Genomic DNA, 13,695 nt, shown 5'->3' with positions numbered 1-13,695 from the left:
CTGGCAAAGTTAATGTAGGATTAATTTCAGCCGCATTTAAATGATCACAACATTAATGTTTCCAGTGTTAGTTAAAGTACAACCCAAGAAGCAAAGGCTTGAGAAATCATAATTTCTTATATGATGGATACATAAATTCATTTTAAGGAGACCAGTTGAGATCATCCTATCACCCTCAGCTGGGCTAAAACATTACTACATATCAAGTTTAGTTCACATCTGAATATTGAAAGTCCACTTTTTTTTTTTTTTAGCTGACGTATAGTTGAATTACATTAATTCAGGTGTACAGCAAAGTGATTCAAATATATATGTGTGTGTGTGTGTATTTGTTTCAGGTTCTTTTCCATTATAGTTTATCACAAGATACTGAATATGGTTCCCTGTACTATACAGTAGATCTTTGTTGTTTATGAAAGTCCATCAACAAAACAGCTCTCTTGTGTCTTCTGTGACTGCATCAGAACCAAGAATGTCAGTGCCCGGAATTCCCTGACAGTTCCGCTGCTCATTCGGCTCTCGGGCAGAGTGACATCTCAGCCAGGCAGGGTATTATGGGGCCTCCACCTTCCTGAAACAGGTTCCTCTGGAAGTAGTTATGGCAGGTCAAACAAAAGGTAAGTTCCTCACCCAGACTTACTACTTAAGATGTACTGTATTATTAATTCTTTAAAAATAAATTGTTGTATTTTCCTCCTCTTCCCAGTGACCATACCATAGAATCCAAAGTTTCATTGTTTTCTGTCCTCCGCTGCAAAGCTTAGTAGTCTGATGCTATTAAGTTTTTGTACATATCTATGCCTGTTTTATATATATATATATATATATTTATACACATATATATATGTTGGTGGTTTAGTCACTTAGTTGTGTCTGACTCTTTGGGACCCCACAAACTATAGCCCCCCAAGGGTCTTCTGTCTATGGGATTTCCCAGGCAAGAATATTGGAGTAGGTTACAATTTCCTTCTCCAGGGATCTTCTCAACCCAGGGATTGAACCCGAGTCTCCTTCTTGGCAGGCAAATTCTTTACCACTGAGCCACCTGGGAAGTCCCATATATTACACATTTATCTACATAATTTTTAAAAGATCATTCATTCTCTGTAAACTCTTTTGTAATACGGTTTTTTCCCACCAGACAAAAAACAAACTTTCCCTTGTTCTCATAGTCTTCTAGCACTTCTTCCTCATGTATTTCAAACATCATAACATAAATTCATAAAACGAGGCAGTCAAGTTAAGCTAGGGCATTGCTGTACACCATAAAACCCTACTCATGTGATGGTGTACTCACAAAACACTAATCAAGGTTTCCTTGTGTTCAGAAGGAAATTTGTATTCCAGGAAACTGTCACCCTGATGATAGCTACTGGGTCAAATTAAAGATCATGTCCTTTGGCCCTTAGCCCTGTTCTGGCAGGAATAATCAAATCCTTAAAGAAATGGGTCTTTTCCAAGTTAGGCCCTCTAATCTCCAACTCCTAAAGAAATAAACTCTGGTCAGACCAATTATTTGAAGGCAAAGCCTGAGGAAGTTTTCCTGCTTTACACAACTAAGAGAGCTTTTTATTTTTTAAAGTAAATCATGTGGCTCTTTTTGTTCTTTGATAGGTTTCTGTGAGGAAATCAGTATTGAACAGTTTGTGCTTTATAAGTGACAGCTTTTCTCTCTCCCATTTCCACTGCTATTACCCCCAGAGATTTCAACAGTTTCCATATTCTGGTCTCATCATTTCTTTCTCTTTTGTTTTTTTCCTCAATATTTTTATTTATTCATTTGGCTGTGCCAGGTCTTAATTGCAAGCCATGGGACCTTTAGTTGTGGCATGTGGATCTAGGTCCCTGACCAGGGATCAAACCCAGGCTGTCTGCTTTGGGAGTGTGGAGTCTCAGCCATCCGGACCATCAGGGAAGTCCTTGTTTTCATGGTTTCTTAACCACTTAAGCTCTGATGATGCCCCCTGGGAGATGCAAACCTGGATCTTTTAAACTATGTAAAAGTGCTCCACTTTCAGGATATCACACTTTCGAGCTCTTCATTTTGAGCACAACCTCCTTATCTGTCCCACTGCTTCATCCCTACCTTCAATTCCTAGACCTGTTCTTAAGCCTCTTCCTTCCTCAGCTAGAGGCCTCTCTCATCCATCCCCATCTGGCTTTGCTTGCCTTCTTTCTTATCCCACCCTACCCTTAAACTATTCATTTCATGAATGCTTCGGTAACACTTCAGATTCATTTACTCATTCTACCTCCTGTGGTGTCCATCTTACCAATTCTAAACCTAACTTTGGGTAACCCCAGATCTGTCCACTTCCTCTGCTCCTACACACCACAGTGTTGCTACAAAAGTCATGAAATTACGCTGCTGGAACTTCACTCCCATTTGAAGGTTCTTTGTTTCATCTTTCAGTGAATTCCCATTAATTTCCTGAAGGAGCTCTCCCAATCTTTGTCATCCTAACTTCAAAAATAGCTCTTCTCCTGCAGCCTTCATTTCCTTTCTGTTCAGTGGAGAAGATAGCATACTTCTCACACTATGATAGATGTAGGACCTTGTTTAAAAGGTTGGTTCAGGTCTCATGTACCTGGTGATGCCAGTGCTACAGACCATGTTTTGAGTAGTCTCAAATGAGCTCCAAGGTTATTTAAAAATAATTATAATACAACACTCAGGATTCTGTGTCCTGAGTCATAACCTCACCACTCTCACTCTCGGCAGATGAACTTAGCAGGAACTAAGAACCATCTGTTAAGAGCATCATCAGCAGTTTTTGCTCTTTCCAACAACTTTCTGCCCTCACCTTTTTCTCACTTTTCTAGGTTAGTTTTTCTACCTGCATCCATACTCTCCTTGCTTGCTAACTTCAGAACTTGTCCTCTCAGGTAATCTCTTTCCATGGGCTCTTTCCCTCATCTTTGGGCTTGCCTGGTGGCTCAGATGGTAAAGAATCTGCCTGCTATACAGGAGACCCAGGTTCAATCCCTGGGTCTGGAAGATGCCATGGAGAAGAGAGTGGCTACCTATTCCATTATTCTTGCCTGGAATAATTCCATGGACAGAGGAGCCTGGTAGGCTACACTTCACGGGGTCACAGAGTCAGACACGACTGAGCAACTAACACTTTCACTTTTCCCTCATCTAACTACAAATTCCTCTGGGCTTCTAGCCTGACATGTACTTCCCTAGGCATAGTGTAACAGCCAGACTTCTCAGAGGGAGGAGCCATCTCTACCCTTGCTTTCTTTCCAGTTCTTCATTTGCAGCTGAGCATTTCTACCTTGGTAGCCTGTGGTCCCTCAACCACTATGAAGACAACTCCTCTTCACCCCCACAAAGTGATCTCCTGCCTTACTTTATTTTTCCTGCTCCTTACCTCTTGCTTACTTACTTACTTACTTACTTATTTACTCAATTAGCAAATCATGTTGATTTTACCTTCAAAATATCTGTCACAGGCTAGTTATTCAACTTTTTTTTTTATTCAACTCTTAACTACCTCTGCAAAGGAAATAATTCTTTTTGAAAAAGTTTTGTACATGAAGATATTCTGCATAATAATGTTATTGAGAAGAATAACAAAATTGGGAATAATGAAATGTTCAAAACAAGGGAAAAAAGAAACAAATTAATTTTAAATGTTACAGTGAATAAATGATACTCTGTGTCTTGGCATGGGTTAAGATTTTGTTGATTCCACAATGTAAGATTTTGTTGATTCCACAGTATTATATTTTGTTGATTCCACAATCTCTGGGTTCTGGGATTGTGGTTGATTTTTAGTTCTCTTTGTCTTCTGCACAATATGAAACTGATACTTGTGTAACAGACCATTAGGACTCTCTCTGTTTCCATTTCCACTGAGGCACAAATGTCAGTACATACCAAGATTTCCAGGTGAGTGTGAGGCATGTGTGTGAGACACTGCATATGCAGAATTTACAAAAGGAATAAAGGAGACTCTGCCTCACAACTCCTGGCCCCTCAGTTCAGTTCAGTCGCTCAGTCACGTCCAACTCCTTGTGACCCCATGGACTGCAGCACGCCAGGCTTCTCTGTCCATCACCAACTCTCAGAGCCTACTCAAACTCATCCATCATGTCAGTGATGCCATTCAATCATCTCATCCTCTGTCATCCCCTTCTCCTCCTGCCTTCAGTTTTTCCCAGCATCAGGGTCTTTTCCAGTGAGTCGGTTCTTCGCATCAAGTGGCCAAAGTATTGGAGTTTCAACTTCATCATCAGTCCTTCCAATGAATATTCAGGACTGATTTCTTTTAGGATTGACTGATTGGATCTCCTTGCAGTCCAAGGGACTCTCAAGAGTCTTCTCCAACACCACAGTTCAAAAGCATCAATTCTTTGGCACTCAGCTTCCCTATAGTCCAACTCTCACATCCATACATGACTATTGGAAAAACCATAGCTTTGACTAGACAGACCTTTGTTGGTAAAGTAATGTCTCTGCTGTCTAGGCTGGTCATAGCTTTGCTTCCAAGGAGCATCTTTTAATTTCATGGCTGCAGTTAGCATCTGTAGTGATTTTGGAGCCCCCAAAAATAAAATATCTCACTGTTTCCATTGTTTCCCCATCTATTTGCCGTGAAGTGATAGAACCAGATGCCATGATCTTCATTTTCTGAATGTTGAGTTTTAAGCCAACTTTTTCACTCTCCTCTTTCACTTTTATCAAGAAGCTTTTTAGTTCTTTGCTTTCTGCCATAAGGGTGGTGTCATCTGCGTATCTGAGGTTATTGATATTTCTCCTAGCAATCTTGATTCCAGCTTGTGCTTCATCCAGCCCAGCATTTCGCATGATATACTCTGCATATAAGTTAAATAAGCAGGGTTACAGTATACAGCCTTGATGTACTTCTTTCCTGATTTGGAATCAGTCTTTTGTTCCATGTCCAGTTCTAACTGCTTCTTGACCTGCATGCATATTTCTCAGGAGGCAGGTCAGGTAGTCTGGGATTCCCACCTCTTTAAGGATTTTCCACAGTTTGTTGTGATCCACACAGTCAAAGGCTTTGGTGTAGTCAATAAAGCAAAAGTAGATGTTTTTCTGGAACTCTCTTTTTCAATGATCCAGCGGATGTTGGCAATTTGATCTGTGGTTCCTCTGCCTTTTCTAAATTCCAACTTGAACATCTGGAAGTTCACAGTTCACGTATTGCTGAAGCCTGGCTTGGAGAATTTTGAGCATTACTTTGCTAGCGTGTGAGATGAGTACAATTGTGCGGTAGTTTGAACATTCTTTGGCATTGCCTTTCTTTGGAATTGGAATAAAAACTGACCTTTTCCAGTCCTGTGGCCACTGCTGAGTTTTCCAGATTTGCTGGCATATTGAGTGCAGCACTTTCACAGCATCATTTTTTAGGATTTGAAATCCCCTCAACCAGCCAAAGATGTAAGAGAGTTAGAGGAAGAAAAAAGATAAAGATCTTTCCATATAGAGAGCTGTGGCCAGGTTCCCGGTTCCCTGGGTGCCCTCTGACCTCAGGACCCTGGGAAATCGCCTCAATAGGAGGATTTGGGGCTCCTTCAGCAGTCTGGGGGACCCACCAACCTCAGTGAAAGCTGAAGCCTCTGTGGACGGGCCTGACTCTGCCGGCAAAGCTAGAAGATGACAGCAGAACTGACGAGGGATGCTGGAAATGAGCCAGAGGGGGCTGCTGCCCTGAAGCTGCCCCAGGGGCCAGGTGGGGGCCAGCTGGTTGGGTGAGAGTCGCCTTACTTTGTCTAAGCCTGAAGGGGAACTTCTGGATGGCCAGGGGTTGAGGAAAGAGTGCAAATGGCCACCTACATATAAAAAAAGGACTCAGCAGAGAACCACCGAAGAGCCTAGAAAAGTGGCCAAGCAGGAAGCATCCACTTCAGCCATCTGTCAGGCTCACCAGAGACACCAGCTATAAACAGCTGCTAGGCCTAGAAAGCATTAAGACACCCACCCTTATCTGTCCTCCACCTTGGCTGGTGGGGGTGGGCGTATGAGGGAGGTAGGGGTGAAACTGAGCCAGGAGTGGTCAGGAAGGAAAAGTCAACCATGCTCCCACCCCTTTCCACTGGAAGCTTTAGTGTGAAATTGACCTAAGCCAGCAGGAAATAAATGATACAGTACTGCTTAGAATCTGTTGGTGTAGAACTGTGTAGTCTAATTTCTGAACTGATACTGCACTGGTGACTTAAAGTGACCATACTATGCTATGCTATGCTAAGTCACTTCAGTCGTGTCCAACTCTGTGCGACCCCATAGACGGCAGCCCACCAGGCTCCGCTGTCCCTGGGATTCTCCAGGCAAGGACACTGGAGTGGGGTGCCATTGCCTTCTCCGGAAAGTGGCCATAGCACTGCATATTATCTAAGAGGAACAGAAAAGTAAGGGGGACTTCCAGAGTTTTTATCTAAAGGCAGGAAAAATGAAAGGAGGAATGGGAGAACGAAAGTCAGATTGTAGTTTTATCAGCCTGTTCATCATGCTTGTCACCAGAACCCAGGTGCCCCCTTGTGCTCGCTTCCATCATGTCTTACCCTCATAAAGGTAGCCACTGTGTAGTCTTCTAACAGTATAGATTTTTTTTTTTGCCTGTTTCTGTGTTTTATGTAAATGGACTCATTCAGGATGTGTTCTTTTGTGCCGGGTTTCTTTCATTCAGTATTGTGGGAGGTTCATCTGTATTGTCACTTGTAATTGTATCTCATTCATTTTCATTATTCTGTAATGTTCTATAGTGTGAATATGGACTTCCTGGTGGCTCAGACAGTAAAGAAACTGCCTGCAATGCAGAAGACCCAGGTTTGATCCCTGGGTCGCAAAGATCCCCTGGAGAAGGGAACCGCTACCCAATCCAGTATTCTTGCCTGGAGAATCCCATGGACAGAGGAGCCTGGGGGGCTGCAGCCCACGGGACCCAAAGAGTTGGACACAACTGAGCGACTAACACCAGTGTGAATATACCACAGTTTATCCATTCTGCTTTGATGGGCATTTGGATAGCTTCTAGGTTTTACCTATTAGAAATAGTGCTATGAATAGTCTGTCATGTTTAATAATGGCCAGAGAGCTATTTAAAAATCTCTGGCATCTTATTTCCTTCCCATTTCCCTAACTACCACCCCAGTTCACACCATCTCAAACTTTCACTTGGACTAATAGCAGTAGCCTCCTGATTGATATCCCCATTTACAGTTCATAAATATGCCAAGTTTATCTTCTGGGAGCATAATGCGCATCATGCCGTTTTCCTTACTCAGAAACATTAAATGTCTCCCCATTACCTTCCAGCCACAGCAGTTCCTTTGCTTGGCATTCAAGGCCTCCTCCCTGCATTTGTACTACAGAACATTTTTGTGTCCCAGTCAGGCTAAGCCATTGCCATGACCTAAACACAGACTCTTTTTTTCTTTCTCTGCCTCCCTGTTCTTGGCCACTCCCAGTCCATGTTGCATCATGGTGCCCACTCAAACTGCCCCTAACAGCCAACACATCTGTCAGAGTTCCTGTCCCCCCAGGCTGAGCTCAGACATGCTTCTTTCCACCGGCAGCTTGCGTTCCCTGCGGCCAAGGTCATTTCCCATCTGCCATGCTCTGTTGGACACGACCTTAGTATCATGAGCTGCCCCGTGTCAGCATTGCTCTCATTTGTGTTTCATCTTTCTTGCCCACTGAACTCCAGCGGGGCCCCATCTGTCTCATTTGTGTGTCTCCAGAGCAGCTGGTCCAGCTGCTTACTCATAGAAGAGGCTCAATAAATGCTGGCTGAATTATTTTGGAGAAGTTGTTTGAAAATGTCTTCCTGATTTTTACCTCTGATTCCCACTTCTCCTTTGAGTGAATTCCCCCTCTTGCTCCTTGGTATTTATTTTGTGTGTGTGTGTGCTGGCTAGCTCAGGAGCATAGTCTTTGGTGTCTGGTGCTTTGACTGATCCTCAAGAAATAATGATAACCTCTCAATGCCACCCTCTTTGATCATACTATTTAACCCCCTCCATGTCCTAAACAAATTAAATATTTATTAGGCATCTACATAGACTATGAAAACTGGAATAAAATTTGCTGTGCACCTGTAAGACATCATTTCAGAGTCTTTAGTCTGGAAGAATGTTTAATCTGTTGTCTATGGTTGATTCTTGAAAGTTGCCTTTTTCTCACCATGATGGATGAATTTCACACTAGAAGTTTGCAGATCTCAGCTGAGGTTTATCAGGTACTTTCAAAGCAAGTAGAAAATAAAACTGGAGCACTCTTGCTTTCCCGTCAGTACCTGGGTTCTCAAGAACTAGTTCCTAAATTAGTGACTGAAAATATTGGTTATAATGATTAGACACCTCTTTCATTTGCTCTCTCTCCCCCAGTTATCTCAAGAGAACTTGGGCTTATTCTGAGTACCAGAGATGACTTAATTTTGCGGTGAGAAAATAGGAATGAGAGGAAGCCAATTAGGAAACCTCAAGGAAGAGGAAGTATCTCCAGACTGAAGGGAAGGCTGTTGAGTCTTATTTCCTCTCTGTTCTTGACTCATCCTCTCAATGCCTGACCAGCAGGCCCCACCTGATCAGGGGGCTGGAATGGGTGTGAGGTGAGATTGGAGTTAATGAGCAGAGTGAAGGAAATCAAATAACATTCACAAAGACCCCAGGATATAGGGACGCACCATGGGTGTGAAAATCTCGGTGAACTGGCTGATGCTTGCAATTCCCGTCCTCTGTCCACAGTCATGGGTGAGGCTACGTGTGTGCAGGACAGGGTGGGTAAGAACTGGCTGCTTTCAAAGTTAAGAAAACAGACTGAGTTTCACTTCTGAACAGTCGCAGCATACAGTGTAGCCTGGTGCAGTACTTGGCTTCCTTCTTGCTAGAGAAAGAGCAGAACCACCACCGATCCGGGCTTTATTCACCGGTGTTGCCTCCTTTCACAAAGGCAGAAGCAAGTCTTTAGTAGGTGACTTATTTTCTTTGTAGTGCTTAATATTTTTTTCCTCCATGCCTTTAAGGGTAGGTACAGCGTGCTCACCTGTTTGAGAGAAGAAATCGAGGTAGTGGTCACCAGGTAATCTCTGGCCAGCGTCAGATCCAAGTCCAGTGCTTCTGACACTTGGAGCAAAGCCCAACCCTGTTCAGGACTCAGGCCCCTCCCTTCCCCAGTTGTATTTTTCACTGGAACATTTGCTGTTCTCTCAAGCTATGAAGGGCTTCCTGTGTTATCATGCCAAAGGGGAAGTTGTATGTTAAAAAACCACCAACGGTTAAGCCCAAACCAGCTGGGGTCTCCCATTGCTGCTTCCAGTATTCTGGGGAGACCCATGAGAATTCTTAGTGTTTCTCTAAGTTCTTGGCTTTTAGAAATGAGCTCAGTCATCCATCAAGCATTGGGTCTTCATTTAAAGGGGGAGTTTGGAAAAACAAGAGAAGCATCAAAAGTTGTAAGAGGGTAATTCTAAAGTTAGAGCTAAAAATCAAGGGTGACCTGAAAGCTAAAGGTTTTGGCTCTCTAGAAGGAGTTCCTGGATACATATAGTTAAGTAAAATGTCCTTTGGGTTGAGCCGATACAAGTTTATTCCCTTTCAAATCAAAGGACAGTGTTAACCATTTTTGGAGATGACTGACCAAATTCCAGGCATAGAATGATATAGACTGGTAAGGAAAGCGTGGAGTAGCAGGGCAATGATAACTTGTGACTGCTGTGTCGACAGACACCATATCGTACCCACCACTGGTACTGTAAGAGAACCACACACTAGGTGTTACGGCCGAGAGCGCTGAGGAGTTTTGCCTTATTGGAATGTGGTTTGAAGAGATTTTGAGCAGAAACATAATTAAGTGCCTCATGTAAATCATGCGCATCCCACACCACATTTGAGGCTCCATTTGTGCCTCTCCTTTGCCCATAAATTGTATAGTAGAACTGGAGTACAGAGAAATCACCGTTTTCTTTCCCCAGGACTCAGCCAGAATGACAGCTCCTAGGTACCCTACCATAGCTCCTGGGGTACAGAAAGAACTCAAGGACTTCGACTGGTATGAGAAAGGTACAAATAGAACCAGGTTCTTGCCCTCAGTCCTCTACTGAGGCACCTGACTTGGCCAGGGAGCTACCTCCCTTCAGCTGATCAGCCAGAGCTGCTACATTTCCAGCTCTTTCATGGCCACAGTTGACTTCTGGGGCCCCTTAATATCAGGGCATCCTAACTCTCCTAAGATACTCTACCTACCAGTGTCTCAACACCTGCTCATACCACATGGAAACACAGATAAGCTTCATTTTTATATCCCTGGCTCACTGAAACCACCAGCAGAGCATCCCAACCCAAGGGCTAAATTCTTACATTGCCTTTAAACGCCATGTGATTCAGCCTGTCTGCAGTCACTGGGAATCTACGCTGCACTTTACCTTTGTCTTCTGGGTAACCCCTACCTTCCACCTACCTCCACCCCCAGGGGAGAATGTGGGCCTTGCCAAACGGAGGCCCCCAGGAGATTTTCCAAGACTCACGAGATGTCAAGTCATCTCTAAAATTTTTCAAAAAACCAGAAAGTCATTTCAGAATGTCTAACTTGGTGGCCCCACAGAGAGGAAGATCAAATTTTCCACACAGACACAGCAAGTCTGCCCCCACAGGCTTGTGCTAGAGCTGCAGGAGCATTCGTACCCAGACTTTCATGAAAGCTCCCCAGCCCAGGGGAAAGTCCACCTGGGTGAGTAGTGTAGCTGCTGCTTGGCACCCAAGGCACATATTCTTGAAGTCTCTGCTTCCTGGGGATTTCCCTTACCAATGGAATCAGCAAGAGGTTTGTCTTTCTGAAAGATTTCCCAGAGGAAATCTATTTGCCTGTGGAAAAAAACTCAAATTCTAATATAAAATCTCTGGCCTTTTAGGTTTTTGAGTTTGGATTTCTCATTTATTCACAAATCTCTTCGAAGAAAAACAGTTATAGTACAAAACCCAAGTAGTGAGAATGCATATTCAGTGAATGATCAGTGCTTACTTCATGCCAAGCACTGATGATACACTCAGGAGCAGAGAGGCCACTGCCCTCACGGAGCCTGATGTTCTAATTCTAGCTTTCAGTTTGCGTTGTATTGAAAATGAAGTTGACTCCTTGCAGGAAGTATCCTGTAGGGTAACAATAATGTATTTTGTTGTTGTTGTTCAGTCACCAAGTCTTGTCTGACTCTGTGACCCCCATGGTCTGCAGCAGGCCAGGCCTCTCTGTCCCTCACCATTAATAAGTATGCTGCTGCTGCTGCTCCTGCTAAGTCACGTCAGTCATGTCTGACTCTGTGCGACCCCATAGACGGGAGCCCACTAGGCTCCTCTGTCCCTGGGATTCTCCAGGCAAGAATCCTGGAGTGGGTTGCCATTTCCTTCTCCAATGCATGAAAGTGAAAAGTGAAAGTGAAGTTGCTCAGTCGTGTCCGACTCCTAGCGACCCCATGGACTGCAGCCTACCAGGCTCTTCCATCCATGGGATTTTCCAGGCAAGAGTACTGCAGTGGGGTGCCATTGCATTATCCGATTAATAAGTATATGCCACCCAAAATCCTAGGCCTCTTTTAGGGCCCAGTTTAAATTCAGCCTCAACAGAGGATCAGAATTTATTTGAACCTGTGAAATAATTCTCATAGCCCAGTGTGTGTGTGATTTTAAATACTCCATCATTGCATGGCAGGGTACACCCAGAGTGCTTCACTGAGAGTTATGTCTATGTGGAAAGGAAAGGCAGTTATGAAAACATTTCTCAGTTGTTCCCTTGTCTTTCTACAGTTTTCAGTTCAACTTTTCAGTTCATTTACTGAACTTTTATGAGCCAAGCCCCATTGCAAGGGTGGTAGAGAATACAGAGATAAAAAGTATTCAGGCTCCGTTCATCTTCCTTTCTTTCTGTGCTACACTGGGTCTTTGCTGCTGTGCACGGGCTTACTCCAGTTGCAGTGTGAGGGCTTCTCATTGTGGTGGCTTCTCTTGTTGTGGAGCGCAGGCTCTAGCGTGCTGGCTCAGTAGCTCTAATACACAGGCTTAGTTGCTCCACAGCATGTGGAATCTTCCCAGACCAGGAATCGAGCTCATATCTCCTGCATTAGCAGGCAGATTCTTAACTACTGGACCACCAGGGGAAGTCCTGCTTTGCCAATCTTCAGTGAAACCTGTTACAGCTCTTTTAAGTTAAACCATATGATTACCAATATGTGATGTTTCTGACCTACAAAAATGGCCATTTTATTTGGTTCAGGCTAATAAAAATTCAAATTATATGCACTGGGCATATAGGGGGAAAGAGGCAGGTTGGTGAATCTGAGCTGCTTAGATGAGGAGATGGGAATGAGTGTCCTTAGAGGAAGAATAGGGGTCCGAGGGAACAGGGGAGCTTGAGGAGGGGTCAGGCAGTGTATCTCAGAGCTGTGCCATGGAATGTAGCCCTGCAGTGGAAATAGGAAGATGAATTGCAAGACAAGGCTGAAAAGAAAGGCACAGGTCAGCTAAGTTCAAGACTAAATTTTATTGAGTAGCTCAAAGAAGTCTGGGCGGAGAAGCGACTCAGTGAGATGTTGCTCAGGAAAATGATCCCAGGAGTGTGATCAACAGGAAGAGACTACTGTGCCAGACCAGGCCGACTAGTCTTAATCCAGGCAGTGGCAGTGGGAGTGAGAAGCAGAAAGAGTTATCCCATAGGGAGAATCAACAGGATTTGGTGACTGGAAGGCAGCAATCACAGTCATCATTTAATGAGTGCTTATTATGTGCTAGGTATCTTGTCTAGTACCTCACTTTCTTGCCTTCTCTCATCTAATCTCCTAAACAGTCCCCATAAAGAGAATCCAGCCTTAAGGAGGTTGCATAAGGTCAGATATCTGGTAGCTGTCCCAAATGGGATTTAAATTCAAGTTTAAATAGAAAGGGATGCACTCCTAGCCCCTGTGCTGTAAGGGAATTCATTCATTCAATTAATACTTACTGAGCACTTTGATATATGCTAGGTATCGTTCAACCTGCTGGAGCTTTACAGTGAACAAAACAAAGATTCTTGCCCTCTTGGCCCTTGGGTTGGGTGAGAAGAGACAATAAACTGAGCAAAATTATGAATTATATGATGGAAAAGAGGAGAGCAGAATCAGAAGGATCAGAATTACCTGGGGAGGTTTGAGGGAACTGACAACTATTGCAAGGTTTTGACTCTGAGGACTTGGAAAGTGTAGTATGAGGGAAGGGAACTGGCTTGGGAGAAAGAGATGGAATGAGGTGTGTTCTGTTTTAAAGATGTTAGGTTTGGAGGTACGGTGTGTCTCAACGTGAAAAATACCTCATGGGCGATTAGAGAAGACTCAGCACTAGAGACTGGTACAGCCAGAGACCTAGTTTTGAAGAAGTACCACCATAGAGGGGGTTGTTGAGTGAGTTCACCCTCTGAGCAAACTTACAGAGAAGTTGTTTTATCTATGACTGTTCAGGTAAACTTTCGGAGCTACAGTCTAAGGGGCTTGCTCAGAGTCTAAGAAAAAAAAAAGTACTCAGTGTCAAGAGGAGTTGGTCCTGAGGATAGGGACCTAAACCTAGGAACACCTTTCATCACTTGGGAATCAGAGGCAGCCAGAAAGTACCCTGTGTGCCAGAAATGATGTCTTCACTTAGTATTTTCTTAATTGAGTTTCAGTTTTGGATTTTCTTTTTCAGTAATGAAATAGAAGTTTATTTTTT

At 43.6% G+C, this 13,695-nt stretch overlaps 1 protein-coding gene across 1 annotated transcript in view; it reads left to right on the top strand.

Moving 5' to 3' along the window:
• Positions 1-500: 500 nt before the first annotated feature.
• PSMA6 (proteasome 20S subunit alpha 6) overlaps positions 501-13,695 on the top strand; it is a 35,066-nt gene continuing 21,871 nt past the window's right edge. The window contains exon 1 of the mRNA XM_020870421.2: positions 501-617. Coding sequence (XP_020726080.1) covers positions 599-617 — 19 coding nt within the window. The 5' untranslated portion in view covers positions 501-598. The remainder of the gene's footprint in view (positions 618-13,695) is intronic.

This window comes from Odocoileus virginianus, chromosome 16 (genome assembly GCF_023699985.2).
Source record: "Odocoileus virginianus isolate 20LAN1187 ecotype Illinois chromosome 16, Ovbor_1.2, whole genome shotgun sequence".
Classification (NCBI taxonomy): domain Eukaryota; kingdom Metazoa; phylum Chordata; class Mammalia; order Artiodactyla; family Cervidae; genus Odocoileus; species Odocoileus virginianus.
Note: the sequence above shows the minus strand (reverse complement) of the source record. Positions and strands in the feature narration are given on the sequence as shown.